This window comes from Lissotriton helveticus, chromosome 9 (genome assembly GCF_964261635.1).
Source record: "Lissotriton helveticus chromosome 9, aLisHel1.1, whole genome shotgun sequence".
NCBI classification, from domain to species: Eukaryota; Metazoa; Chordata; class Amphibia; order Caudata; family Salamandridae; genus Lissotriton; species Lissotriton helveticus.
Genome location: NC_136070.1, coordinates 730,251,763 through 730,278,041, shown reverse-complemented (window position 1 = coordinate 730,278,041; position 26,279 = coordinate 730,251,763). Strand labels below are relative to the sequence as shown.

The 26,279-nt window shown below is 45.7% G+C and overlaps 1 protein-coding gene across 9 annotated transcripts in view; it reads right to left on the bottom strand.

Moving 5' to 3' along the window:
- Positions 1–26,279, bottom strand: part of TOP6BL (TOP6B like initiator of meiotic double strand breaks) — a 2,208,219-nt gene that overhangs the window by 328,834 nt on the left and 1,853,106 nt on the right. For all 9 annotated transcript variants that reach the window (XM_078660847.1, XM_078660851.1, XM_078660846.1 and 6 more), the window contains one exon: positions 5,040–5,112. In XM_078660847.1, coding sequence (XP_078516973.1) covers positions 5,069–5,112 — 44 coding nt within the window. In that variant the 3' untranslated portion in view covers positions 5,040–5,068. The remainder of the gene's footprint in view (positions 1–5,039; positions 5,113–26,279) is intronic.

Here is a 26,279-nt window from a genome sequence, read left to right as displayed (position 1 = left end):
AGTGAACCCTGACATCCAATTATTGCAAGTGGAATGATTGTCAATGAGGAGTTGTAGCCTGCAGAGATATATTCAAAAGGTATGGGCCATATTGTTCAAGACCTTATCAGCAAATTGGAGGAAGTTGACCTTTGTGCCATATGTTAAGTTCGCTGTTAAAATGGCTCCAATTGAGTCATTGTACTGTCAAATGACACAGATGTTATGTTTGCACTACTTAGATTTGTTGCAATGTTCATAAATCAAGGATTGTCAGAGTTATGGATACGTTATGGAACAGGCAAGAAAAGACGCTAAATCCCACTTCACATTCTGTACAAGAAACTTGACCCAGTGATGCCCAGTGTTCTAACAACTGAGCAAAATTAGAGCAAAGCTTGGTGCTTTAACTGTTGAACCTGTGAAGTTTCTAAAAGGATTTGTTGAAGAGAAGAACAATGTGGCTTTAAAAATGCAGAAAAATACCTTGCGTGTGTGGAAAACGAGTTTTAACTGTCACACATTTGACAATCTTTGGTCCAGTGAGTTAAAGAGAACAGTCCCGCTATGTGACCGTCCACCGACATCATATTCTGTGCTTGGACACATTGAAAAAGCGTTTTACTTGATCAGAAGATGTGTAAATATTTTGGATTATGCATATTTAGAGACAGATCTGTGTGAATGTAGTTGGAAATATATTGATGGGACGCTAAAACCTATGAAATTTCTAAAGCCACTTCCCACAGAACTGTTCATGTACTTGCAAAACCTGTGCTACAAAAAGGTGTCCCTGTTGATATGCCCTTCTCAAATGTTCAACATTCTGCAAATGTACCACAAAAGATTGCAGAAACAAATAATTAATCTATGAAAATGTTTCCAAAACAGGTGTGTTAAACGTTATTTTTTCAGATCATCAACATTGGTGTATACATAAAAGGATTAATTTAAAATCCATTTTTTGTTCTTTCATTCCATATGTCTCTTCTTCCTCTATTATAGCCGCTATTTTAGAAAATGGTAGAAGGGTTGCTCTGAGGCGTTGGTTTCTTTATCTATATAACTATTAGACCCCAAAACCTCGGTTTTGACACCAAAATGAAGTATACAGGTATGGTTCCTGAAATATAACATCATCACTGAAACACATCATCTATTTCCAAAATGTAGTTCAGAAAAAATCGGCCTGGATCACATTGTCTACCCAAGCTAAATTACTTCTCTAATGATTCAAAAAGACAAATCAAAAATGAAAATCTCTGGACAGCAATTTTTTTACAGAGGTATATCAGGGGGCCAGGTTTATAGTGTGTATAGTCTCAATATGCTACAACAGGTATAAACAATTGAAAGATGATCAGCCAGTCTTTGCAAATTACCTTCCAAGGCATGGGAACACGTTGCCACGTTTTTAGTAACTTCTGATCCGTTTGAGCTAGAAATACTTTTTCTTGTTAAAATCTGCTGATTATGCAGCAGATAATGGAATAGGTGGCAGATCCATAATTATAAGGAAAACGCAAAGAATTCAGACTGGCCTAATTTCAGTGGACCTGATTTGGGCGTACAGTTCACATGATGAAGTGTCATGCGACCCGTTCGGACGCCGGAATTAGTCCGAATGATCGTCTTTCATACATATATTGCAGTGGAGAAGTGTGGCTCACTGGTTAGAAGCGGCATACCCTGAAGCAGAGGTCGGCCCGGGACCAGGGTTCAATTCCCGATGCGGCAGGGTCTTGGGTGAATGTCCGCGGACTTGATAATTCTCGCTCAGGTGCCTACGCTAACCATGGGTCACACTCTGCAACTCTGGGCAATAGCTTGCTTAATCTCCACAACGGCCCTTGCAACGCCGGGGATGCCTGGCTTCACCTTGGGGTGCCCTCTCACAGGGAAAGCCAGGACGGGTTCCCCAGCGGTATACAGCGCCAGGACGCCACGTAACGAGGTGACAGTGCGCTTTACAAGTATACATACATTTGTCTGCCATTGTGCCACAGGAAGAACGAACCTAAACGCCTCCAAAACGGTGAGAAAAGTTTGAAAAATATAAAGAAAATAACCGAAAACACCGAGACTGCTCTACGGCCTGTGTTAGTGGAAGCAGAGGTGAGGTGGGGAGAAATGCGGGGGTGGGGGGATGGGACAGGAGGAATGTCCATCCTGCTGGCAATTTTGAGATTCTCCATTGCTTTAACGAGAAACTAAATGCATAACTTTATTCCTGAAGACAAGCAGTGCCACCTGGCGCCGGTGAATGCAAAGGATCGTGTTAGAATCTGTGGAAGCATGTATCAGAAATGATAAATGTTACTCACTGCAGCATACTGCTTGTGCTTGGACATCATTTCGGGTATAGCATCTTAAGTAAACAATTCAGCTGAAGAAAGTATGCAGCCTGGGCCCGTCATCATTACAGAACAAGTATTGTAATATAGAAGGACGCTCAATAATGTTTGGATAGTTGGGATTTGTTTATACACGGTATTGCAAAATATATGCATTGCACACATTTCTAAATACAGCAGTTTTCCCCAGAATTGCATGACTCTTTGGTCAAGTGTTAAAGCCAGAGTTGGAAAACCATGGTGTACAACTTAACCACTGGCGTCACCTGTCATTTGAATGAAAAAACCTTCTAATACTTTTCACTCCGCTCACAATTTGTGATTATGAAGGAACTGGATATACGACCTGTAGTTTAGTATGCCTGATTGCCAGTATTTGTGTTATCTAGAAGCACCTTTTATAGGGCTGTATCGTGAACACTACTAATGGAATAAGCACATAAATTAGATCGAAATCAAGCTTTACTAATAATAGTCATGCCACGTACAATAATAAACATATTCAGCACCATACCCAGTACATCGAACTACTACCAAACTAACTGAACACCGCACGGTGCCTATAAAAAAGCAAGCATTGGCAAAGCCAATCAGTCTTCCCTATGCAAGAGCTATTAGCTTTGTACATGTGTTTTAGCCATGTTCTGCAAAACAGCGTGACTGCTGTTCAGCATGGTTAAAAATTAGTGGTATAGAGGAGAGTGGAGTGGCATAAAGTGGAATGGTGTAGAATAGAATGTCCTGGGGTGGAGTGACTGAGAGGGGAGTCAGGTAGAGTGGTGTACAGTTAGGTGGCACAGAGTGGACTGGCGGAGAGTGAGTGGAGTACAGTGCAGCAGCGTAGAATTTTGCAGTGTACAATGCAGCATACAATGCAGCATTATTGAATGCAGTGGCATAGAGTGCAGTGGTGTAGTGGGCAGTGGTGCAGAGTAGAGTGGCATACATTGCAGTAACATAGAGTGGTGCAGAGCAGTGTAAAGTACAGTGGCATAGAGTGAAATCCTGCAGAATGCTGTGGTGTACAGGAGTGATGCTGAGTAGAGTGGCATAGCGTAGAGTGGCATAGAGTGCATTGCCATAGAAGAGTGTAGTGTTGAAGAATATGGTGTTGTAGAGTGCAGTAGTGAAGAGTTGCATAGAGCAGAGTGGTGTAGAGTGCAGTGGCGCAGAGTGCAGTGGTATAGAATAGAGGTGTGCTGAGTTTTTCCTTTATCTTGTGATTGCTTTTGTGCAGGAAGATTTCCCTTGGTGCAAATGTGCCTGTGTTGGCACACGGCAACCCACTGTGCACTAGCGCAGGGGAAAAGGACAGGTATTTGATAGATACAGCTCTTTCCACCCCTTTATTTTCGGTAGGGCAGCTGCTGGAAGGCCTGCGCCGCTGCCCTATGGCTATACCTCATAAATGAGGCCCAGAATGGCTAGCGAGACAAGACCTATGTATGCCTATACTTCATCATGCTGTGTATCGTTTTTTTGGTTTTTTTGCAAATGTTGTTCTGCGTCCGCTAAACCCTTGGCAACGCAAAAAATGCGGCTAACGCCTTTCAAAGATGAAACATATTTACGTATCCATTGTTTTTTTCTGTGGTTTGTGTATGCTTTTAAGACTTCTGGTCGAAACACTTAGGGCCCGATGTAGGAGCCCTAATACTGGTCGGAAACGGCCGAATTCAGCCGTTTCTGACCGGTATTAAGGTTTTCTTATGTAGGGGGCTACAGAAGTACAGATTCGGTAATTTTACCGATTCTGTACATTTACCGATTCGGTAAAATACCGAATCGGTAAATGTACAGAATCGGTAAATAGAGATGTAGGTGGCACTCTGAAGAGTGCCACAGGCCTTCAAGAGTCGGTATTTTACCACCCAATCCAATTGGGTGGTAAAATACCGAATCCAGGTGTGCATGCACATCTGTGCATGCACACCTGTGCCATGTGACACACAGACTTGCCCTTAGGGCATGTATGTGTGCCACATGGCACACAAGCCTGTAATTGGGGTGCTAGAGGGTGTCAAAGTGACACCCCCTGCACCCTTGAAGAATAGGTAATTACCGAATCGGTAAATACCGATTCGGTATTCCACATTGATTCCTATGGGCTTCAAGGCCCATAGGAATCAATGGGGGATACCGATTCGGTATTTACAGAATCGGTAAATACCGAATCTTACAGATTCTGTATTTACAGATTCTGAAATACCTACATCTCCCCCCCTCTAATTTACCACTTCAAAAATACCGAATCGGTATGATTCGGTATTTTAGAAGTGGTAAATTAGATTTACCTACATCGGGCCCTATATGATTGATAAATACATTGGACATAGGCATGTACGTTTTTTGAGAAATAGGTCCTTTCATCAATTAGGAACTTGCAAGACAAGCAAGGTTTTCAAGTGGAATATGAGGGATTTGTTTGGTTTAAGGGATACTGTACAGGGCATTATAGATATAACGCAATGTAAGTTGAACCAATCCATGATACAATATATATTTATTTTGACTTTTCTTCTAGGAAAACATATATTTACAAAATTACTTCACATAACTGTCTGTAGTATAATTGTTAGAATGTAAGTAAGAGCAAGCGATATACAATTCAACAGCTACACACCTGCTTGTTTCTACTCTTGCACAGCAATGTAAAAAACACTTTCAAATGTGTTTTAAAAACAAAATTGAATTAAAACCACTTACAAATATGGTCTACTGTTCACCATGCCCATTCAGATAAGTTTGAAACTTCTTGGAACCAGGCATCGTCTTCTTGCTAAAAAAAACATATACGTTAACACTTCATTTTTCATGCTTTTTGGGGAGTAGCATTTTATGAACTGCCACTCGTTTACATACAATTTATCATTCCGCAAGTTGCTCACAGATATGTTTGAGTAGTGAACATGCAGGGACATTTCAACATGGACTTCAAGAGAATCAGAATAAAAACCAAAGTACAAGGCCAGTGAAGACAACACTTGATATATTTCTATACTGCACATCAACAATGAAAGCAACATGGGTGACGAGGACTGGGAGACAGATTTGATAGCTGTTGAAGCCAAAGCTGCTGACCGCCCACCTTTAACGTGCTGAATACTCAACGTGCTCACTCATTGCTCACTGATCAATTATAGCATGCAGCCCAGAATCATACCTTCCTCCGAACCCACAACTGCCCAGGGGTGCTTCCTCTGCTATGGCAGAGGAGCGTTGCCCCACTGCTTTTGAGCAGTGTAAAGGAAAGGAAATATAAAATGATAATAAGTTTGAGTTAGTATCATTTTTATGTTTCCATTGCGGGCGGGCAGGTGGGTGGGTCTGCTCTGCTGATTTGAGCAGGCCAGGAGTTGTTTGCCCACTCCTAAGTGTACAATGACTGTTTTGTCGGCCCTCTCGGGCTGCCCAAACCAGTCATGCACACTTTCCCCGTTCTCCATGCAGGCTGTATTACAGCTTGCATGGAGAACAAACCCAGATCCCCATTTCCTGGTTGAGCGTCGAACCAGGACGCTCAAAGCCAATAACAACGCTGCAATGCAGTGTTGTGATTGGTCAGGGGAGCCTGGGTGCTTACAAATCACAATGCTTCATTGCAGCATTTTGATTTGTCAGGGGAGCTTCCTTCCTGGCTTCCTGTCCCACGAGGAGTGAAGGAGCAAGGAGCAGAGACACAGTACCTGGCACCGTCGGCAAGGTAAGTTTATAAACTTTTTTTTGTTTTTTTACAATGTTTAAACTTGTGGCCCCCACACACACCCCGCCACCTGCGAGTCATGCCAGCCGCCACTGCTACTGTCTACTCCTTGTATTCATTAATGAGCATCTCCCTGAGGAGGCCTCCCTATCATGAGCGTATGCTCGCTCACATGCATCCATACCAAAGGCTTACTCAGTTGTCCGATCCTTTACCCGGGCCTTAGCCTGGCGCATGTCCAACCTGCCAGTGGCAGCTCCTCCGCTAAGGCAGAGGAACAGCGCCCCACTGCTTTTTAGCAGTGAAATAAAGGAAAATTGAATGATAATAACTTATTTTTTCCTGCTGCTGCAGCTTTTGAGGGCAAGGCGGGCTGCTCTGACTACAGGAGCAAGGGGAATGATGAGCACACTGTGTAAGTGCGCATTAATGTTTGGCTGGTCGTCTCGGGCAGTCCAAACATTCATACAAACTTTGCAGGTTCTCCACGCAGACTGCATTACAGTCTGAATGGAGAACATGCCCAGGCTTTCAGTCAGCAACTAGGCGGCGAACCATGGCGCTTAGATCAATCAAACTGGGTGTGCTCCCTGTTCAGACCAGCGCAGGGTCTACACAGGAGGGACACAGCGAGAAGGTACTTTTTTTTTTACACCCGCTCCCTCCACCCTTCCCCCGATCCCTGCTGGAAGACCCTTTGTGTTATATGGGATAAAGCACACAATAACAATATTGCAAGTCACTTCGGAGTTTCATTACCTTATAAAGGTTATATGGTTATGAAACTTCATGGTGACTTGCGATATTCACATAATGAACAGCAGAGGGTACTTTATCCTTAATTTAATGTGAAGTCTGTCCTAAAGGACTTTTAGACCTTTGTGAAGGAGATGCAAAGGGAGATATGGATGCACTTTGCACTTTTACATGCTTTAACAGTCTGTTTTTGTTAGGCATTCCATTTTACTGCCTCTGTGCTGCACCTGCTCCTGCTAGTTCCTACGTAGCTGCCACCTGACATGTCTGGATTCTTTCCTGTAAGGAGGCTACCTCCCAGAAGTTGGTACCGCTTCATCTCCCTTACACTCATTGATGGTCCTAGCAAATGATGGGTTTAGTTCCCATAGATTCTATGGATCATCCAGGAGTTCTGGATAGTGTCATGACTGAGGTCCCCATTTGTCAACAATTATCAATTATTTCAGCCTGAAACCACACCTTTTTCTCCTCCAAAGTATGACTATAATGCTGCTATTTGGCTTTCCTTGGCTGGCATTGTTTGTTTTGGAACAGGATAGACTTCTCCTCCCGCTGTTTTGCTCAATTGACTCATACAAGAGGGCAGAGGGAATCAATGCACTGCCCCTCCCATGGCCTCAGAGCCTTGTGTGTACATACCCAACATTCCCTCTCATTTCAGGTTGCTGCAGAAGATACAGGACAATCATGTGGTGATACATTTGGTGCCTCCTTGTCAGCCTCAGAGACCCTGGTTTCCTCTGCTATGACAACTGCTGCAGCTGCCCAGGATGTTTCCCAGTAGCCCTCTTTGACATGATATTTGCGTTTTCTGCTTATGTACCCCTATTCTCTTTCATATGTTTGTATGTTCATGTACCTGAGTGTATTGATTGCATGTGTATAGAGCATCAGTTATTCATATTTATGTATTAACCCCTTCGATGCTGATGACGGAGCGGTTCCGTCATCAGCAACGGTTGGGCTGTGGTGAGGACGGAACCGCTCCTTCACCGGCACAGCCCTCGGGGGGAGCGCTGGCGCTCCCCCCGGGGCCTCGATCATATGCATTTTTGCAGGGGACTTTCCGCTGCCACCCCCGGGCCCCCCCACGCTTCCTGCTGAAGTCAGCCGCTCAGCGCGTGCCGACGTCATCAGGAAGCGCTGGACGCGCCGGAAGCCATTTCTTTTCAGCGTGTCCAGGGGATAGAGGTGAGTTTGTGCCTCCGGTGGGGCGGGGGGCCGTTTCTCATGCCTTGAGGCATCGGGGGGAGGAAACACTGTTTCCTCTCCCCTGATGTCCCAATGCAGGGCATTCCTGGTGTAGGATCGCGCACAAAGTCGCGATCCTGCACCAGGAATGCCCCCACTAGACACCAGGGATGTTTTTTTGCGCAAAAAGGAAGCGACCCCTTGGGCAAGGGTCGCTTCCAGGGGGGCATATAATTATTCAGACTTTTCTGCCCCCCCCCCGGGGGCAGATCGGGCGTTTTTTCACTGAATCTGGACCCGTGGGGGGGGGGGGCAGAAAAGCCCACTAGACACCAGGGATTGTTTATTTTATGAAAAGGAAGCGGCCCCTTGGGCAAGGGTCGCTTCCTGGGGGCAATAATATTATTTTGGACTTTTATGCCCCCCCTGGGGGCAGATCGGCCGTTTTTTTGGCCCAATCTGGACCCAGGGGGGGGTGTAGAAAAGCCCACTAGACACCAGGGATTGTTTTTCTTTTGCAAAGGAAGCGACCCCTTGGGCAAGGGACTCTTCCAGGGGGCGAAATAATTATTTTAGACTTTTCTGCCCCCCCCTTGGGGCAGATGGGGCGTTTTTTTTGCCGAATCTGGACCGGGGGGGGCAGAAAAGCCCACTAGACACCAGGGATTATTTATTTTTGGAAAAGGAAGCGACCACTTGGGCAAGGGTCGCTTTTTGGGTCCAAAATAATTATTTTACACTTTTCTGCCCCCCCCCCCCCTGGGCGCAGATTGGCCCTTTTTTGCTGAATCTGGACCCGGGGGGTGGGGGGGGGGAGAAAAGCCCACTAGACACCAGGTTTTTCTTTGCAAAGGAAGCGACCCCTTGGGCAAGGGTCGCTTCCAGGGGGCAATGTCAATATTTTAGACTTTTCTGCCCCCCCTGGGGGCAGATCGGCTGTTTTTCTTTCGATTCTGGACCCAGGGGGGTAGAGAAGCCCACTAGACACCAGGGATTGTTTTTCTTTTGCAATGGAAGTGACCCCTTGGCCAAGGGTCTCTTCCTTGGGACCATAGTTTTTATTGAATATATTCTGCCCCTTAATTTGGCCTTTCTGCCCTCAGGAGGGAGCAAAAAACCCTACTAGACACCAGGGAAATCTTTTTTTTTTTAAACGGAAGCGACCCCTTGGACAAGGGTTGCTTCCAGGGGGCCCAAATTTAAAAAGATTTATATTCTTCCCCCCATTGGGACAGACACCCCATTTGTGACATACCCTGTGACATAGCTTGTTGTAAAGTGTAATGTTTTATTTTCTCTTTAGACTGTTGCAGTGTGCGGTTTCGTTACTGGTGGTTCTACTGTTTGTGTAGTTGCATGTGTTTGGTAAGAGACCTTTTTTGTACAATTTTTATGTAAATGTTTTTTTGCAAAGTGTGCCGTAATACGAGTATGTTTGGTTTCTGTTTTTTGTGATTGTGAAACATGTTTTGCATTTGTGCTTGAAGTGTATTTTGCTTTCTGTAGATGTAAGTTTTTTTTTCTTCTTTCTAGTGGGATATCGTTGACTATTTGCTGTGTCTTTGCAGAGTAGGTGCTGGTGAGTGTGGCTGTATTTTGTAACTGAATTGTATAGTTTTTCAATTTATAGATTTTTGTGATAAAGGCTTACATTTTTTTACCTACTTTGCACAGTGTTGGTTGTTGAGTTGTTTGTGCAGTCTCCTTTCTTAGTGAGGATAATGGCTAGCCGCCGGATTACTGCTCAGCAAGTTGTTGGAATGCTTTTTGATTCTTCCTCTGACCATGGTGCTGAGACTGACTTTGATTCTGAGGCAGAGGTGGGAGGTGAAGATTCTGGTAGTGAGTTTTCTCTCCACATGGCATCGTCTGATGATGAAGATACTCTGAGTGCTGATGAAGCTACTTTTGGTGTGGATGAAGTGCCTGTGTTAGAGGAGGACATTGCTGTGCCGATAGTGCGGCAAGAGGCATCTGGGGTGCAGCCTGGGGCTGCTAGACTTCACGTTGGTATAGTGAGACAAGAGGCAGCTGGGCGGCAGCCTGGGGCTGCAAGACTTCCTGTTGGTGCAGTGAGGCAAGAGGCAGCTGGGCAGCAGCAGAGGGTTGCAAGTCTTCCAGTTGAAAGTTCTGACCTCTGGGTTGCCCCAGGTTTGGTGCAGCCGGCATTGCCAGACTTTACTGGTGTTCCAGGGTGTAGGGTGAACACTATAAACTTTTTGCCGATTATTTTTTTTTCAGTTGTTTATGGATGATGTGTTTTTGGCAGAGATTGTTGAGCAGACTAATTTGTATGCAGAACAGTTTTTGAGGGCGAACAGTGCCAGCCTTAAGCCCCATGCTAGAGCTACCCGGTGGACTCCCACAAATTTGGAAGAGATGGAAAAGTTTTTGGGTTTAACTTTTTTGATGGGCTTGCTTAGGAAACCATCAATGGCTTCATATTGGTCTACTAGTCTCTTGATGGCAACAGCTATATTTCCGGAAGTCATGAGTCGTGATAGGTATTTGCTTCTGCTTCGGATGATGCATTTTGTTGATAATGGTTTAGCTTTGCCACAAGATCACCCTGATTGTGACCGTCTTTTCAAGATTCGGCCTGTCATTGATCACTTTGTTGATCGATTTCCTGAGATCTTTGCTCCTGGGAAAGAAATTGCAGTGGATGAGTCTTTGGTGTTGTTCAAGGGCCGCTTGGTATTTAGGCAATACATTCCTAGTAAGAGGGCACGCTATGGAATTTTATATGCTGTGTGACAGTCGGACTGGATATGTCTCTAATTTCAGGGTGTACACCGGTAAGGAATCCAGGATTAACCCCCCTGGTTGTCCGTCCACTTTTGGAGTGACTGGGAAAATTGTGTGGGAACTTGGTAGAGGATTTTTTAACAAAGGCCATAATTTATATGTAGATAACTTCTACACTGGTGTGCGGTTGTTCAGGGAATTGGCCAAAGTGGACACTGTTGCTTGTGCCACAATCCGCTCTAACCGTAAAGGTTTCCCGAAAGAACTTGTTTGTCAAAAGCTTGCTCGGGGACAGTGCAGTGCATTGTGTTGTGAGGAGCTTCTAGCTGTGAAGTTTTCAGACAGGAGAGATGTCTACATGTTGACTTCCATACATGATGAAAGCACTGAACCGGTGACTGTTTGGGGTCAGGTTGCAGAAGCGCGCAAACCTGTGTGCATTTTAGACTATAATAGGCACACGGGTGGTATTGACAGAGTAGATCAGAGGTTGGAACCGTATGCTGCTCTTCGTAAGGCTTACATTTGGTACAAGAAGTTGGCTATCCATCTTTTCCACTTGGCAACCTTTAATGCTTTTGTTGTGTTCCAGAAATCTTGTCCTCAGTCAAAGATGACTTTTGTAAAGTTTCAGGAGTCTGTAATAGGCAGCCTTGTTTTAGTGGAACAGGTAAGTGTTCCTAGAGTTGGAGTGGTGGAGGATGTTGCCAGATTGAAAGATCACCACTTTCCTGATCAAAATCCTCCTACATCCTCAAAAGACTTTCCCAGTTGGAGATGTAGAGTCTGTTGGCAAAGAGGTTTGCGGAAGGAGGTTCGTATGTACTGCCCCGACTGTCCTTCTAACCCTGGACTTTTTGTTCAGTTTCAAAGTTTGCATTTGTGTAGTGTATTTAGTTTTAGTTGTTGTGTTAGTAGATTTGTATCAATTTGCAATTTGTTTTAGTTTTTTATTTATATTGAAAAAAAACTAAAGTATGTTGTTGGCTTGCGTGTAGTGTCGATTGTCTGGCGGTGTGCATGGTTTGGCGCTTGGCTGGCGGTGTCTGTGCACTGGTGCTTGGCTGGCGGTGTCTGTGGACTGGTGCTTGGCTGGCAGTGTGCGTGGACTGGTGCTTGGCTGGCGGTATGCGCGGTCTAGTGCTTGGTTGGCGGTGTGCGTGGTCTTGCGCTTTCCTGGTGGTGTGTTGGGATTGGTGCTTGGCTGGGGGTGTGCCTGGGCTGGTGCTTGGCTGGCGGTGTGTGTGGAGTGGCACTTGCCTGGTGGTGTGTGTGGACTGGTGCTTGGCTGGTGGTTTGCGTGATCTGGTGTTTGGTTGGCGGTGTGCGTGGTCTTGCGCTTGCCTGGTGGTGTGTTTGGATTGGTGCTTGGCTGGTGGTGTGCCTGGACTGGTGCTTGGCTGGCGGTGTCTGTGGACTGGTGCTTGGCTGGCTGTGTGTGTGGACTGGTGCTTGGCTGGCGGTGTGCGTGGTCTGGTGTTTGGTTGGCAGTGTGCGTGGTCTTGCGCTTGCCTGGTGGTGTGTTTGGATTGGTGCTTGGCTGGTGGTGTGCCTGGACTGGTGCTTGGCTGGCTGTGTGTGTGGAGTGGTGCTTGCCTGGCGGTGTGTGTGGACTGGTGCTTGGCTGGCGGTGTGCGTAGTCTGGTGCTTGACGGGCGGTGTGTGTGGTCTGGTGCTTGGCTGGTGGTGTGCGTGGACTGGTGCTCGGCTGGCGGTGTGTGGGAAGTGACTTAATGCTGGTTACTACACACAGTGCTTGCTGAGCGCCACTCCATGCAATCCATGAGTTTGTGTAGTTGCTGTGTCAGGAATGTGGACGTGTGAAAGTGATGGGCCCTTGATTGGCTTTGTCTGTTGGTGGAAGTGTAGTAATGTGATGGGTCCGCAGCTGGCGGTGTGAATGTTTTGTATGTGTCACATGTATGAAAGGTGTATGAATGGCCTGTAAAGAGGTTGGTGCCTTGTCGTGGCTTTACAGCTCACGAGCTGTGAGTCAATGGTTCAGTTTCTCGTCCTTTCCATTATTAACAGTGTATTTCCTTTTTTTGTGAAATCATTTGCTAATACAATGGTATATACTGAACCATCACTCACCCTCATGCCAAATCCAACCAGTATGTGTGTGTGTTTGAGGACTTGATGTCTGTGTAGTAATTGTTTTTTTGTTTTTTTTTTAAGCAGGACTCACCTTGTCAATTTTTTGTAAATGTTGTGATGTGTTGCTTTTGTGCCTGGTGGTGTGAATGGTCTTCTGTGTGTAAGGTATGAAAGGTGTGTGAATGGCATGTAAAGCGGATGGTTCCTTGAAGTGGCTTTACAGCTCACGAGCTGTGAGTTATTGGTTCAGTTTTTTTGTCCATGTAATTGACAGTGCATTTCATTTTTGTGAAATCTCTTGTTAATAAAATTATATATACTGAACCATCACTCGCCCTCATGCCAAATCCAACCAGTATATGTGTGTGTTTGAGGAATAGATGGCTGTGCAGGGATCTTGTTTTTTTTAGTCTCTCTGCCAAGGTATCCATTCCACCTATGAATAACCTACCAATTGTAGAGATTGTTGGAAACCCATAGGACTACATGGTGATGTCTCTCTGGTGAAATCTAACAATTAATTTTATCCACAATATCCTGCAAAACTCACAATGTCCATCATATTTTCCTTGCAATATTGCGCCCAAATTTTCACGCTGCACAAGTAAACAACTAATTTTGTCAAAACTAATTGGTTTAGCTAGGGGGGTCACATGGGTTTTCACTCCTTCCTCGGTTGCCATCTAGGAAAACCTAGCAAACCCACACATTTTGGGAAAGTAGACACTCGGGGGCTTTCAAGGGGGTATGGCTTGCGTGGATCCTAGAACATTTCTTTTCCCAGAATCCCTAGCAAACCTTAAATGTAGCTGAAAAAAATTGTTTTTTCACACATTTTTGTGTGTAAAAGTGTGGCATCACTGGGCTCACACAAATTTCCACCCACCCAGCATTCCCCCAGGTCTCCTGATAACAATGGTACCTCACTTGTGTGTGTGATTCAAGGACCCGCAACAGGCAAGGGCCCAAAACCTAATGAGGCAACATCAAAATTACCTATCACAAAGCAACCTGGTTTTGGAAGGGGGTTCCCATGAGTTTATGGCCCGGGGCTCGGCGGCCATGTAGGGAAACCTACCTAACCCATACATTTCTGGAAATTAGACACCCAGGGGACTCCTGCGAGGCATGGCTTACGTGGGTCCCACATCATTCTCCTACCCAGAATCTACTGCAAAGCTCAAATTTTGCACAAAAAAACGTTTTTTTCTCACATTTTTGTGTGGCAAAGTTGGGGAATCTGCGTGGATCCTCAAATTTCCTCCCACCCAGCGTTTCCCCAGGTCTCCCGATAAAAATGGTACCTCACTTGTGTGGGTAGGCATAGTGGCTGCAACAGGAAAAGGCCCAAATTGTACGGTGGAGACTTAAATATTACCTATAGCAAAACAGGGAATTCTGGGTAGGAAAACGTTGTTGGGGGACCCACGCATGCCATACCTCACTGGACTCCCCTGGGTGTCTAGTTTTCAGAGCTGTTTGGGTTTGGTAGTTCACAAAGATGGCCACCGAGCAAGGGGCAAAAAACTCAGATGCCCCCCCAAAATAAGGTAGTTTTGCTATAGGTAATATTTGTCTCCACCGTACAATTTGGGCCTTTTCCTGTTGCAGCCACTATGCCTACCCACACAAGTGAGGTACCATTTTTATCGGGAGACCTGGGGGAACGTTGGGTGGGAGGAAATTTGAGGATCCATGCAGATTCCACAACTTTCCACCACAGAAATGCGAGGAAATGCATTTTTTTAAAAACTTTTTTAGATTTACAAACGATTCTGGGTAACAGAACCTGGTGGGAGGCAGTCGAGTAACCCCATCCTGAATTCTCCTGGGTGTCTAGTTTTCAAAAATGTATAGGTTTGCTAGGTTTCCCTAGATGCCGGCAGAGCTAGGGTTCAAAACTACAGGTAGGTACTTTGCCAAAAAAGGGGCAGTTTTCACTGCGAAATTGAGTTGCGACCACGTTGCGTTTTGTGCCGTTTCCTGTCGCAGACACTAGGAAGACCCAGGCAAGTGAGGTACCATTTTTCTCATAAGACTTTGGGGAATGCAGGGTGGGTGGACATTTGTTGATCAACGCAGATTCCAGAACTTCCCACCACAGAAATGTGAGGAAAATGGGTTTTTTCCCCCAATTCTTTAGGTTTGCAAGGGATTCTGGGTAACAGAACCTGGTGGGAGGCAGTGGAGTCACCCCATCCTGAATACCCCTGGGTGTCTAGTTTTCAAAAATGTATAGGTTTGCTAGGTTTCCCTAGGTGCCGGCAGAACTAAGGTTAAAAAACTACAGGTAGGCACTTTGCCAAAAAAGGGCCAGTTTTCACTGCGAAATTAAGGTGCAACCATGTTGCGTTTTGCGCTGTTTCCTGTCGCAGGCACTAGGCAGACCCAGGCAAGTGAGGTACCATTTTTCTCATAAGACTTTGGGGAACGCGGGGTGGGTGGAAATGTGTGAATCCATTCAGATTCCAGAACTTTCCACCACAGAAATGTGAGGAAAATGCGTTTTTTCTCCAATTTATTAGCTTTGCAAGGGATTCTGGGTAACAGAACCTGAAGGGCGGCAGTCGAGTCACCCCATCCTAAATTCCCCTGGGTGTCTAGTTTTCAAAAACGTATAGCTTTGCTAGGTTTCCCTGGGTGCTGGCAGAGCTAGGGTTAAAAAACTACAGGTAGGCACTTTGCCAAAAAAGGGCCAGTTTTCACTGCGAAATTGAGGTGCAACCATGTTGTGTTTTGTATCGTTTCCTGTCGCAGGCACTAGGAAGACCCAGGCAAGTGAGGTACCATTTTCCTCATAAGACTTTGGGGAACGCGGGGTGGGTGGAAATTTGTTGATCCACACAGATTCCAGAACTTTCCACCACAGAAATGTGAGCAAAAATGCGTATTTTAATCCAATTATTTAGGTTTGCAAGGGATTCTGGGTAACAGAACCTGGTGGGAGGCAGTGGAGTCACCCCCTCCTGAATTCCCCTTGGTGTCTAGTTTTAAAAAATGTATAGGTTTGCTAGGTTTCCCTAGGTGCCGGCAGAGCTAGGGTTAAAAAACTACAGGTAGGCACTTTGCCAAAAAAGGGTCAGTTTTCACTGCGAAATTGAGGTGCGACCACGTTGCGTTTTGCGCCGTTTCCTGTCGCAGGCACTAGGCAGACCCAGGCAAGTGAGCTACCATTTTTCTCATAAGACTTTGGGAAACGCGGGGTCGGTGGAAATTTGTTGATCCATGTAGATTCCAGAACTTTACACCACAGAAATGTGAGGAAAATGCGTTTTTTTGCCAATTTATTAGCTTTGCAAGGGATTCTGGGTAACAGAACCTGGTGGGAGGCAGTTGAGTCACTCCATCCTAAATTCCCCTGGGTGTCTAGTTTTAGAAAATTTATAGGTTTGCTAGGTTTCCCTAGGTGCCGGCAGAGCTAGGGTTCAAAAACTACAGGTAGACGCATTGCTAAAAAAGGTCAATTATTCACTGCGAAATTAAGGTGCGACCACTTTGCGTTTTGCGCCCTTTCCTGATGCAGGCACTAGGCAGACCCATGCAAGTGAGGTACCATTTTTCTCAGAAGACTTTGGGGAACGCGGGGTGGGAAGAAATTTGTTGATCCACACAGATTTCAAAAGTTTCCACCACAGAAATGTGTGGAAAATGTGTTTTTTGTCAACTTTTTAGCTTTGCAAGGGATTCTGGGTAACAGAACCTGGTGGGAGGCAGTCGAGTCACCCCATCCTGAATTTCGCTGGGTGTCTAGTTTTCAAAAATTTATAGGTTTGCTAGGTTTCCCTAGGTGCTGGCAGAGCTAGGGTTAGAAAACGACAGGTAGGCACTTCGCCAAAAAAGGCCCATTTTTCACTGCGAAATTGAGGTGCTACCACGTTGCGTTTTGCGCCCTTTCCTGAGCAGGCACTAGGCAGATCAACGCAAGTGAGGTACCATTTTTCTCAGAAGACTTTGGGGAACGCGAGGTGGGAGGAAATTTGTTGATCCACACAGATTCTAGAACTTTCTACCACAGAAATGTGAGGAAAATGTGTTTTTTTGTCAATTTTTTAGCTTTGCAAGGGATTCTGGGTCACAGACCCTGGTGGGAAGCAGTAGAGTCACCCCATCCTGAATTCCCCTGGGTATCTAGTTTTCAAAATTTTTTAGGTTTGCTAGGTTTTTCTAGGTGCCAGCAGAGCTAGGGTTCAAAAACGACAGGTTGGCACTTTGCCAAAAAAGGCCCATTTTTCACTGCGAAATTGAGGTGCGATCACGTTGCATATTGCGCCATTTCCTGATGCAGGCACTAGGCAAACCCACGCAAGTGAGGTACCATTTTTCTCGTAAGACTTTGCGGAACGCGGGGTGGGTGGAAATTTGTTGATTCACGCAGATTCCAGAACTTTCCACCACAGAAATGTGAGGAAAATGCATTTTTTTGCCAATTGTTTATCTTTGCGAGGGATTCTGGGTATCAGAACCTGGTGGGAGGCAGTTGAGTCACCCCATCCTGAATTCCCCTGGTTGTCTAGTTTTCAAAAATGTATAGGTTTGCTAGGTATCCCTAGGTGTCTGCAGAGCTAGGGTTCAAAAACGACAGGTAGGCACTTTGCCAAAAAAGGCCAATTTTTCACTGTGAAATTGATGTGCGGACCACGTTGGGTTTTGTGCCGTTTCCTGACGCATGCACTAGGCAGACCCACACAAGTGAGAAACCATTTTTCTCAGAAGACTTTGGGGAACGCGGGGTGGGTGGAAATTTGTTGATCCACGCAGATTCCAGAACTTTCCACCACAGAAATTTGAGGAAAATGCGATTTGTTTGTCAATTTCTTAGCTTTGCAAGGGATTCTGGGTAACAGACCCTGGTGGGAGGCAGTCGAGTCACCCCATCCTGAATTTCCCTGGGTGTCTAGTTTTCAAAAATGTATAGGTTTACTAGGTTTTCCTAGGTGCCGGCAGAGCTAGGGTTAAAAAACGACAGGTAGGCACTTTGCCAAAAAAGGTCAATTTTTCACTGCGAAATTGAGGTGCAACCACGTTGCGTTTTGTGCCATTTCCTGAGGCAGGCACTAGGCAGACCCATGCAAGTGAGGTACTATTTTTCTCAGAAGACTTTAAGGAACGTGGGATGGGTGGAAATTTGTTGATCCACGCAGATTCCAGAACTTTCCACCACAGAAATGTGAGGAAAATGCATTATTTTGTCAATTTTTTAGCTTTGCAAGGGATTCTGGGTAACATAACCTGGTGGGAGGCAGTCGAATCACACCATCCTAAATTCCCCTGAGTGTCTAGTTTTAAAAATGTATAGTTTTGCTAGGTTTCTCTAGGTTCCGGCAGAGCTAGGGTTAAAAAACAACAAGTAGGCACTTTGTCAAAAAAAGGCCCATTTTTCACTATGAAATTGAGGTGCGACCACGTTGTGTTTTGCGCCGTTTCCTGATGCAGGCACTAGACAGACCCACGCAAGTGAGGTACCATTTTTCTCAGAAGACTTTGGGGAACGCAGGGTGGGTGGAAATTTGTTGATCCACGCAGATTCCATAACTTTCCACCACAAAAATGTGAGGAAAATGCTTTTTTTTGTCAATTTTTTAGCTTTGCAAGGGATTCTGGGTAACAGAACCTAGTGGGAGGCAGTTGAGTCACCCCATCCTGAATTTCCCTGGATGTCTACTTTTCAAAAATGTATAGGTTTGCTAGGTTTCCCTAGGTGCCGGCAGAGCTAGGGTTAAAAAACTACAGCTAGTCACTTTGCCAAAACATGGTTATTTGGCCCTGCGAAAGAGGTGTGACCATGTTGCGTTTTGCGCCGTTTCATGTCGCAGGCACTAGGCCGACCCACACAAGTGGGTACCATTTTTCTCAGTGACTTTGGGGAATGCAGGATGGAAGGAAATTTGTGGATCCATGCAGATTCCAGAACTTTCCACTACAGAAATGTGGGGAAAATGTGTTTTTTGTACACTTTTTTAGGTTTGCAAGGAATTCTGGGTAACAGAACCTGGTGGGAAGCAGTCAAGTCACCCCGTCATGGATTCCCCAGGGTGTCTACATTTCAAAAATGTATAGGTTTGCTACGTTTCCCTAGGTGCCGGCAGAGCTAGGGTGCAAAACCACAGGTAGGCACTTTGCCAAAAAAGGGTCAATTTTAAACTGCGAAATTGAGGTATGACCACGTTGCATTTTGCCCCGTTTCCTGTCGCAGGCACAACTGTTATTACCTATTGAGTTGTCATGCATTTCTCCCTTCAAAATGAAAGACATTGTTTTAAAAAAAAATCATTTTGAAAAAGGACCAATAATTGTCATGCTAGTATGAGTATTCCCAATTTTGAAAATGTGGAAATATATACTGTTTCTAAACTCTACAATTTCTACCCAATTCATAAATACATAGGTGTCTTTCATACCTATTTTTCCATGTATACATTTTCCCAGAATAATTGCTCTATACCCGGTACATAATAAAAAACCATTGCAAGTTCCTGCTCAGTTTTTGGCTCTGGGTTCGTCGGGTTCATGGCGAAACTACAAGTCCTGCATATCCCCACAACCAGGAAGGTCTAACGGATGTAACGGTATATTGCTTTCAAAGAGCTAACAAAATTACAAGAAGTTACAGGTGAAAACGTTGAGACAAAAGGCTGTTATTTTCAACTAATTTTCAATGTTTCCAATATTTAACTGTTAATTTCTATAAAGAAACCTTCATGGATTTAGACAAATGACCCCTTTCTGAATTTCAGAATTTTGTCTACTTTTCTAAAATGTATAGCTTTCCAGGATCCATTATTGCTTTCAAACTCATTTCTACCATTAACTGGAAGGAGGTTGAAAGCACTAAAAATAGCAAAAATAGGGTATGTCCCAGAAAAAAGCAAAAACTGTGTGAAAAATGTTGGTTCTCTGACAAAAGACTGTCATTTCCTAAAAGCTGAGAAAATGCTGATTTCAGCCCCAGAAACTCTTTTTTTATGTCATTTGCAGGGAAAAACCCAGAGGCTTTCATTTGCAACCCGTTTTCCCCATTTTTCTGAAAAAAACAAAAATTATACTGTATTTTGCTTAATTTCTGGGACCCCTCCATGGGAATCCACAAACCCTGGGTATCTTCAGAATCCCCATGATGTTGGAAGAAAAGGACGCAAATTTGACATGGATACCTTATGTGGTCAAAATGTTACAGGGGCCTAAGCGCACACTGACCCAAATCGCCAAAAATGGCTTAGCACAGGAGGGGAAAAGGCCTAGCAGCGAAGGGGTTAATGTGACTTGTATTGTCTGATAGAATTTAGGGAAGGTGCAAGAGAATTAATATGCAATTTCTTACAGTTTACATTATTCATCATAAAATATGCCCTTTTCAAAATCTTCAGAAAATTGTATTTAGGACTAATATAGACATGTATTAGGCAAATAAAAATCTTTGGTTTTCTTCCTGGGACATTTGCTCATACAAGCTGGACTGCAAATGCTCCCAGCGAAGGCCATCAGCTTATGGAGTCAGCACAGCCTTAACAACTTGCTTGATAAGGTTAAAACAAAGACAGAGAGCAACCATCTTTAAGTACAAAATATAAGATGTGTTGTGCTGGCTAGGGCCCACCTCAAGAAACTCAGACAAGCACTTTTGGTGAAAAGACAGCTTAGCTAGGGGCTAGAGGGGCGGGGATGGTTAACTCACTGGTTCCATCATTCAATGCAATACGTTACTCAAACACCATTACAATGTTGCATTTCTTTTTAATATTTCACTTATGTATTGCTTTCATTATCACTGTTGTGTGTGCTTTATAGTAACATATATGTTAGAAGTTGGCCTGGTATATGATGTCCACTATTCTAGTGGGCACCTTGCACCAGTCCAATCAACCCTCATTGATGGTGGTTGTAAAGTCAACCTTATAGAAAGCTATCCTAGGGGTAGCAATGACGAGCAGTCTTCAGGCTAAGACTTCAGAGAGCGAATTAAGCTAGTTGTTTTACCAATTATAATCCCTTGAGTACCAAATGAAAGCACACCACACAAGGTATATATCAAATATATATGTATTTATTCTAAACACAACCCCTCTGGACTTTTTATGAGGTCAGAGGTAAAAGTACAATACAAGGAACTTAATTAGCATACGATAAGTTGCACAGTGTACGTTATGCCCTAGGGGCCTCACAAACCATATACAAAAATAGTGGTATAAGAACCACGTCTGGGATAGAAAACAGGCCTAGGGCCTGAGGAATCACTGGGGCTTCTAGGAACAACCAAAGGCTAGGAAGTAGGAGGCCCACACAGCCACGGGTTACCATCCACTTTCTGTGGGAAACAAAAAAGTTAAAAATTTACAATTTAAGGACACTTCTTGGATAACTTCGATGGAATACTTTTAGATTTAGACACTTGGAGGGCCAATACTCTCGAGACTACCAGAGTACTCGTGTTACCTCACCCACGGAAGCCGGGTGCATAGGTGTTTTTTGGTGTCGGGTTTCGTCGTCGATTCCAATGGAGAGCTGCGAAGAAGTGCTGCAGGCGACCAGAGGAAAAATGTCCCGGCTGATCCAATGGTGGATTGAAGATCTGAAGAACCTGATAGCAGAATGAACAGAGTCTGGGTCACTAGCCAGTGACTAGGATGGCGATGGAAAGCTGCCAGCCAATGTCGGGTGATTTCAGGTAAAAAGGTGAAGTTTGTCTCTTCAACCACGAGGTCCAGGAGGCGTCGACGACGACCAGGTCTGGATTCGAGCTGTACCACAAAGGATCTAGATGACTGCGGTGTCGGTATCCGGATTAAACCCAACAAGCCTTGGCAAACGCAACCCACGCAGGATGTCGAGATTGGCTTAGTTGCAAACAAGCAAGGTCTGGGGTGCTTCTCCTTTGCAGGGAAGTTGGAGCAAGCCTAGAGCAACCAGGAAAGCAAGTTTGATTCAAGATTGGTCTTCTTGGGGGTTCACTAGCTAACGGGCCAGGAACCACAAAGACGCGTCGAGAGGAAATGCACAAAGAGGGCCCAAGGGACACTCATGGAGTTAGGGCCTCTGAGCTTCATTGCAAATGGTGCTTGGGGCTGGGGCTTCAATCACCCCAATGCGCAACTGGTGATATTTGGAAGTAGGTGCAGCTTGCAAAATGCAGGATGTCCAGTAGTTCCGGTCCCAAGTCTCTTGTGTCTGCCACGGGTCTCAGCTTTGCTGTGAGCGAAGGGCGGGATCAGAGATGTCTGGAAGTCTGTGTCCTGTGTCGCAGATTCTTCGAGATTTGGCGGGAGTCTCGAAAATGCAGACCGGCAAAGTTGCTGTTGGTGCCTGTTTGAAGAGGGTGGTCACTCCTTGACCACAAGGGAGATGTCTTCCATCTTTCAGTTGAAATGGAATATCATAGGTCCACGAAATATGTTTCAGAGTTTCGTCCAGGGTAATCTAAAGTCCTAGGGACTGGGGTTCTATACTTATAGTAAGTTTAGTGGTTGGACTAACTCTAAGGTCCCTCCTACGGGTGGACCTGGGGAGGGGGTGGTTACACCCCCTTCTCTTTGTCCAGTTTCACGTCAGAGCTGGGGCTGAGCGCCCCAGCAACCGGTTTGAACTGGGAAATGCATGGAGCACCATGTGTGCCCCAGGCAGTTTCTGAAAAGCATTCACTGAATGCAGCCCTCCCTGCCCCAATTCACTAAAGCCTGTCTGGGGAGGTGCTGGTACTTCGCTAGATAGGAAGCTATTGTCCAGGCCTCCCCTGTCGGAGTTTCATCCAGCAGCAGGAAGGCAGACTTGTGTCTGTGGCAGCAGCATCGATTTTGTGATGCTGGGGCTCTGTTTAACTTTAACCGGGTCTTCTCCCTTTAGAAGGGTGGAATGCTACCCCTGCCGCCAGAACTGGCGGGGGGTAGTATTCCAAAGTGTTTGACACCTTACACAACATGTTTTGATAAAGCCAAACCAAAGTTAGCATTAACCGCGAGGATTATAATGCACTTAGGAGTATATGGTATGGCTATATCATAGAACAGCTATAAGGAGATGGTTCTGAAAGCTGCAGAGGGGATCAGCTCATGCTAGGGCACCCTCTCAAACAAAACCCACCACTCTGCCTCCAGGATTGTCAAGGCCTGCCATAGGAGTGACTTATAGGTTACTATGTGTCTATATATAAGGTAGATATAGATATGCTATATCTAAGTAAGGGGTGATTACACCACCTTACCCAGGCTGTAAGTACAGACCTGGGGTGTCAGTTTGGAAGGCTAACCAGGGGTGGCACAATACATGCTTCAGCCCCTGGTAGGCCTAGGGTGCACCTATGCCCTGGGTACCTATGGTACACTATACAGGGGCTCACAAGGGTGACCCAGTAACCAATCTCGGATGTACCTAAAGTACAGGGTATCAATTTAGAGAGAGAACAGCTAGGCTGTGGGCCTGATTAGCAGGACCACAGCCATACTAAGGTCGAAAAACCAGAGAATCACAGCAAAAAGTGGGGGTAACCATAGGAAGCAGACCCTACTCTGCTACACAACCCCCCCCCACCCCCAATGCAGGGACATTAAACTAACCTTGACCAGTTGAGTCTTCGTGTTCTAAGTTGAAATATCTGGAGAGTCCATCTGCATTGGCATGGTTACTCCCAGCTCTATGTTCAACTGTATAGTCCATCCCCTGTAGGGAAATGGACCACCTGAGCAGTTTGGGATTTTCCCCCTTTTTCTGTTTTAGCCACAAGAGGGGCTTATGGTCTGTCTGAACTGTGAAGTGAGTACCAAACAAGCATGGCCTCAGCTTCTTCAGGGCCCAAACCACAGCAAAGGCCTCCCTCTCAATAGCTGACCAACGTTTCTCTCTAGGGGTCAGCCTTCTGCTAATAAAAGCTACTGGCTGGTCCTGACCTTCATCATTCAATTGTGATAGCACAGCCCCTACCCCCAACTAAGAAGCATCTGTTTGGACAATGAATTCTTTGGAGTAGTTAGGACTTTGCAGAATGGGTGCAGTGCACAAGGAGTGCTTCAGGTCATCAAATGCCTTTTGACAGTTGACTGTCCACTGAACTTTCTTTGGCATTTTCTTAGAAGTTAAGTCATTCAGGGGTGTCACAATGGAACCATACCCCTTGACAAATCTCCTATAGTACCCAGTCAGGCGCAAGAAAGCTCTGACTTGAGTCTGGGTGGTTGGAGCAACCCAGTCCATTATGGTCTGGATTTTGCTCTGTGATGGTTGAACCTGGCTTCCACCTACAAGGTGGCCCAGGTAGGTACACAACCGGACTCTGCCCTATCTGGCACTTGGTAGCCTTGATAGTTAGGCCTGCCTTTTGGAGGGCCTCCAAAACATTTTTCAGGTGGATCAGGTGATCTTCCCAGGTGGAGCTAAAGACAGCAATATCATCAAGATAAGCTGCACAGTAGTCATCCAAGCCTGAGAGGACTTTGTTCACCAACCTTTGAAATGTCGCAGATGCTTTCTTCAGACTAAAGTGCATTACCACAAACTGATAATGTCCACCAGGGGTTGAAAATGCTGTTTTTGGCTTGGCCTCCCCAGCTAACCTGATTTGCCAGTAGCCAGCTGTCAGATCGAATGAAGCACCCTGTGGGGGCTCCTGGGAGTTCCAAGATCAACCAGATAGTTGACTTCTCCCTTCTGTTCAACAATAGTGTGGGGTACACTCCACTTGTCTTGGAGAGCTGCTGGGACCACAGGCTCCAACACCCACACTTTCTGTCCTGGCTGGTAAACAGTCAGTACAGCCTTTTGGTCATGCCAGGCCTTTTGCAATTCCTGACAAGCCTCAGGGTTTTTGGATGCCTTTTTCATGTACTCTGCCATCGGGGAGCGGAAACCAAGTACATAATCCACAATGCTTGTTTGGGAAGTTTGAGAGGTAATTCTCATCCTTCCTTCACCAGACAAAGGGGTCCTCTTACAGGATGCCCAAACAAAAGTTCAAAAGGGCTGTAGCCAACCCCCTTCAGTGGGACCTCTCTGTAAGCAAACAAAAGGCAGGGCAGTAGGATGTCCCATTTCCGCCTGAGCTTTTCAGGGAGACCCTTAATCATGCCCTTTAAGGTCTTGTTGAACCTTTCAACTAGACCACTGCATTGTGGGTGATAGGGTGTGGTGAACTTATAGTTCACTCCACACCTTCCTCATTGCAGTCAGGTAGCTAGACATGTGGGGCCTCATTTATGAGGCTGTGCGGCACTTTTACGCCACGGGTGCGTCACTTTTTGTGACGCACCAGTGGCGTAAAAAATGTGCCTTGTTGCGCCATGATTACAAAGAGACGCATCTAGGTAGATGCGTCACTTTGTAAACCCCTGCGCCACATTATACCTGCGCCAGGTATAATGTATGCAAGCGGGGTGTATTGACGCAAGAAAGGGTCATGGAAATGACGCAGTGAAATCTATGAGATTTCACTGCGCCACTTCTAGGACTCAAATGCGTCAAAATCTTACGCCTGCCTCACAGCAGGCGTAAGACTGACGCAGGCCCTTACACATGGGGTCAGTATTTCTGGCATATCTGTAGGCGCAAAAGTGACACATTGCTGGAGTTGCGTCACTTTTGTGACACACTCCAGCAATGCGTCACTTTTGCGCCTACAGATATGCCAGAAATACTGACGTATCTGTAACTCCTTGCGACACGATGCGTCATACTGTAAATATGACGCATCATTGGTGTCGCAAGGAGGGCGCAATGAAAAGTGACTGTGAGGAAGGGCCCATCCCCATGCATGAGACAGGACAGAACGCTAACAATCTGCAATGGATACCTTACCAGAGTATGCCAGAGGACGACGACGGCGTAATTTCCTCCGTGTTAACCCGCGACTCTTCCCTCCTCACACAGTCTGCCAGCAGTGACCCGGATGTAGCAGTCTCATGGAAGGGCGGGACCACCTACAGCAGTAGCCAATCTGGACCCTTCTGCCAAGAACAGCGGCCGCTTGAAAAGCGCAAAGCCACCAGACTGGTTTGTCCTGCGTTGGAGACTCCGGAATAAGATCACTGCGTGAGTCTGGAGGTGCCGGGAGGAGACGCTGACGCGGAGACCGGAGAACGCTGAGAAGAGGAAGAAGAAAGCTGGAGTAAAGAGTGGTGGAGCCCAGAGGACGAGCAAGCCGCCACGACTCAGGAGAGTTGTGGCTAGTGTGGTACGTGGCGGGCAGGGGTCTAGGGAAGGGGAGGGCTCTGCATGATTCAAACTTACATCGGGCTGAGAAGGGAGGGCTTTGCATGCTCTGATTGTACCTGCCGCCTAGGTCGTAAGGTTCCTTATAGGCCTCCCCTTTTGTTGCTAACCGACCTCAGCAGCAAGACGCCTAGTTTTCTGTATACTTTACCGTATCTTGCTACCCCATGGCACATTACTCAACCTTATCTTGTTGCCTCATTTTTCCTTATTTCCCTCCGCTTGGGACACTCCAAAAAGGACACCCTGAGAACGCACAA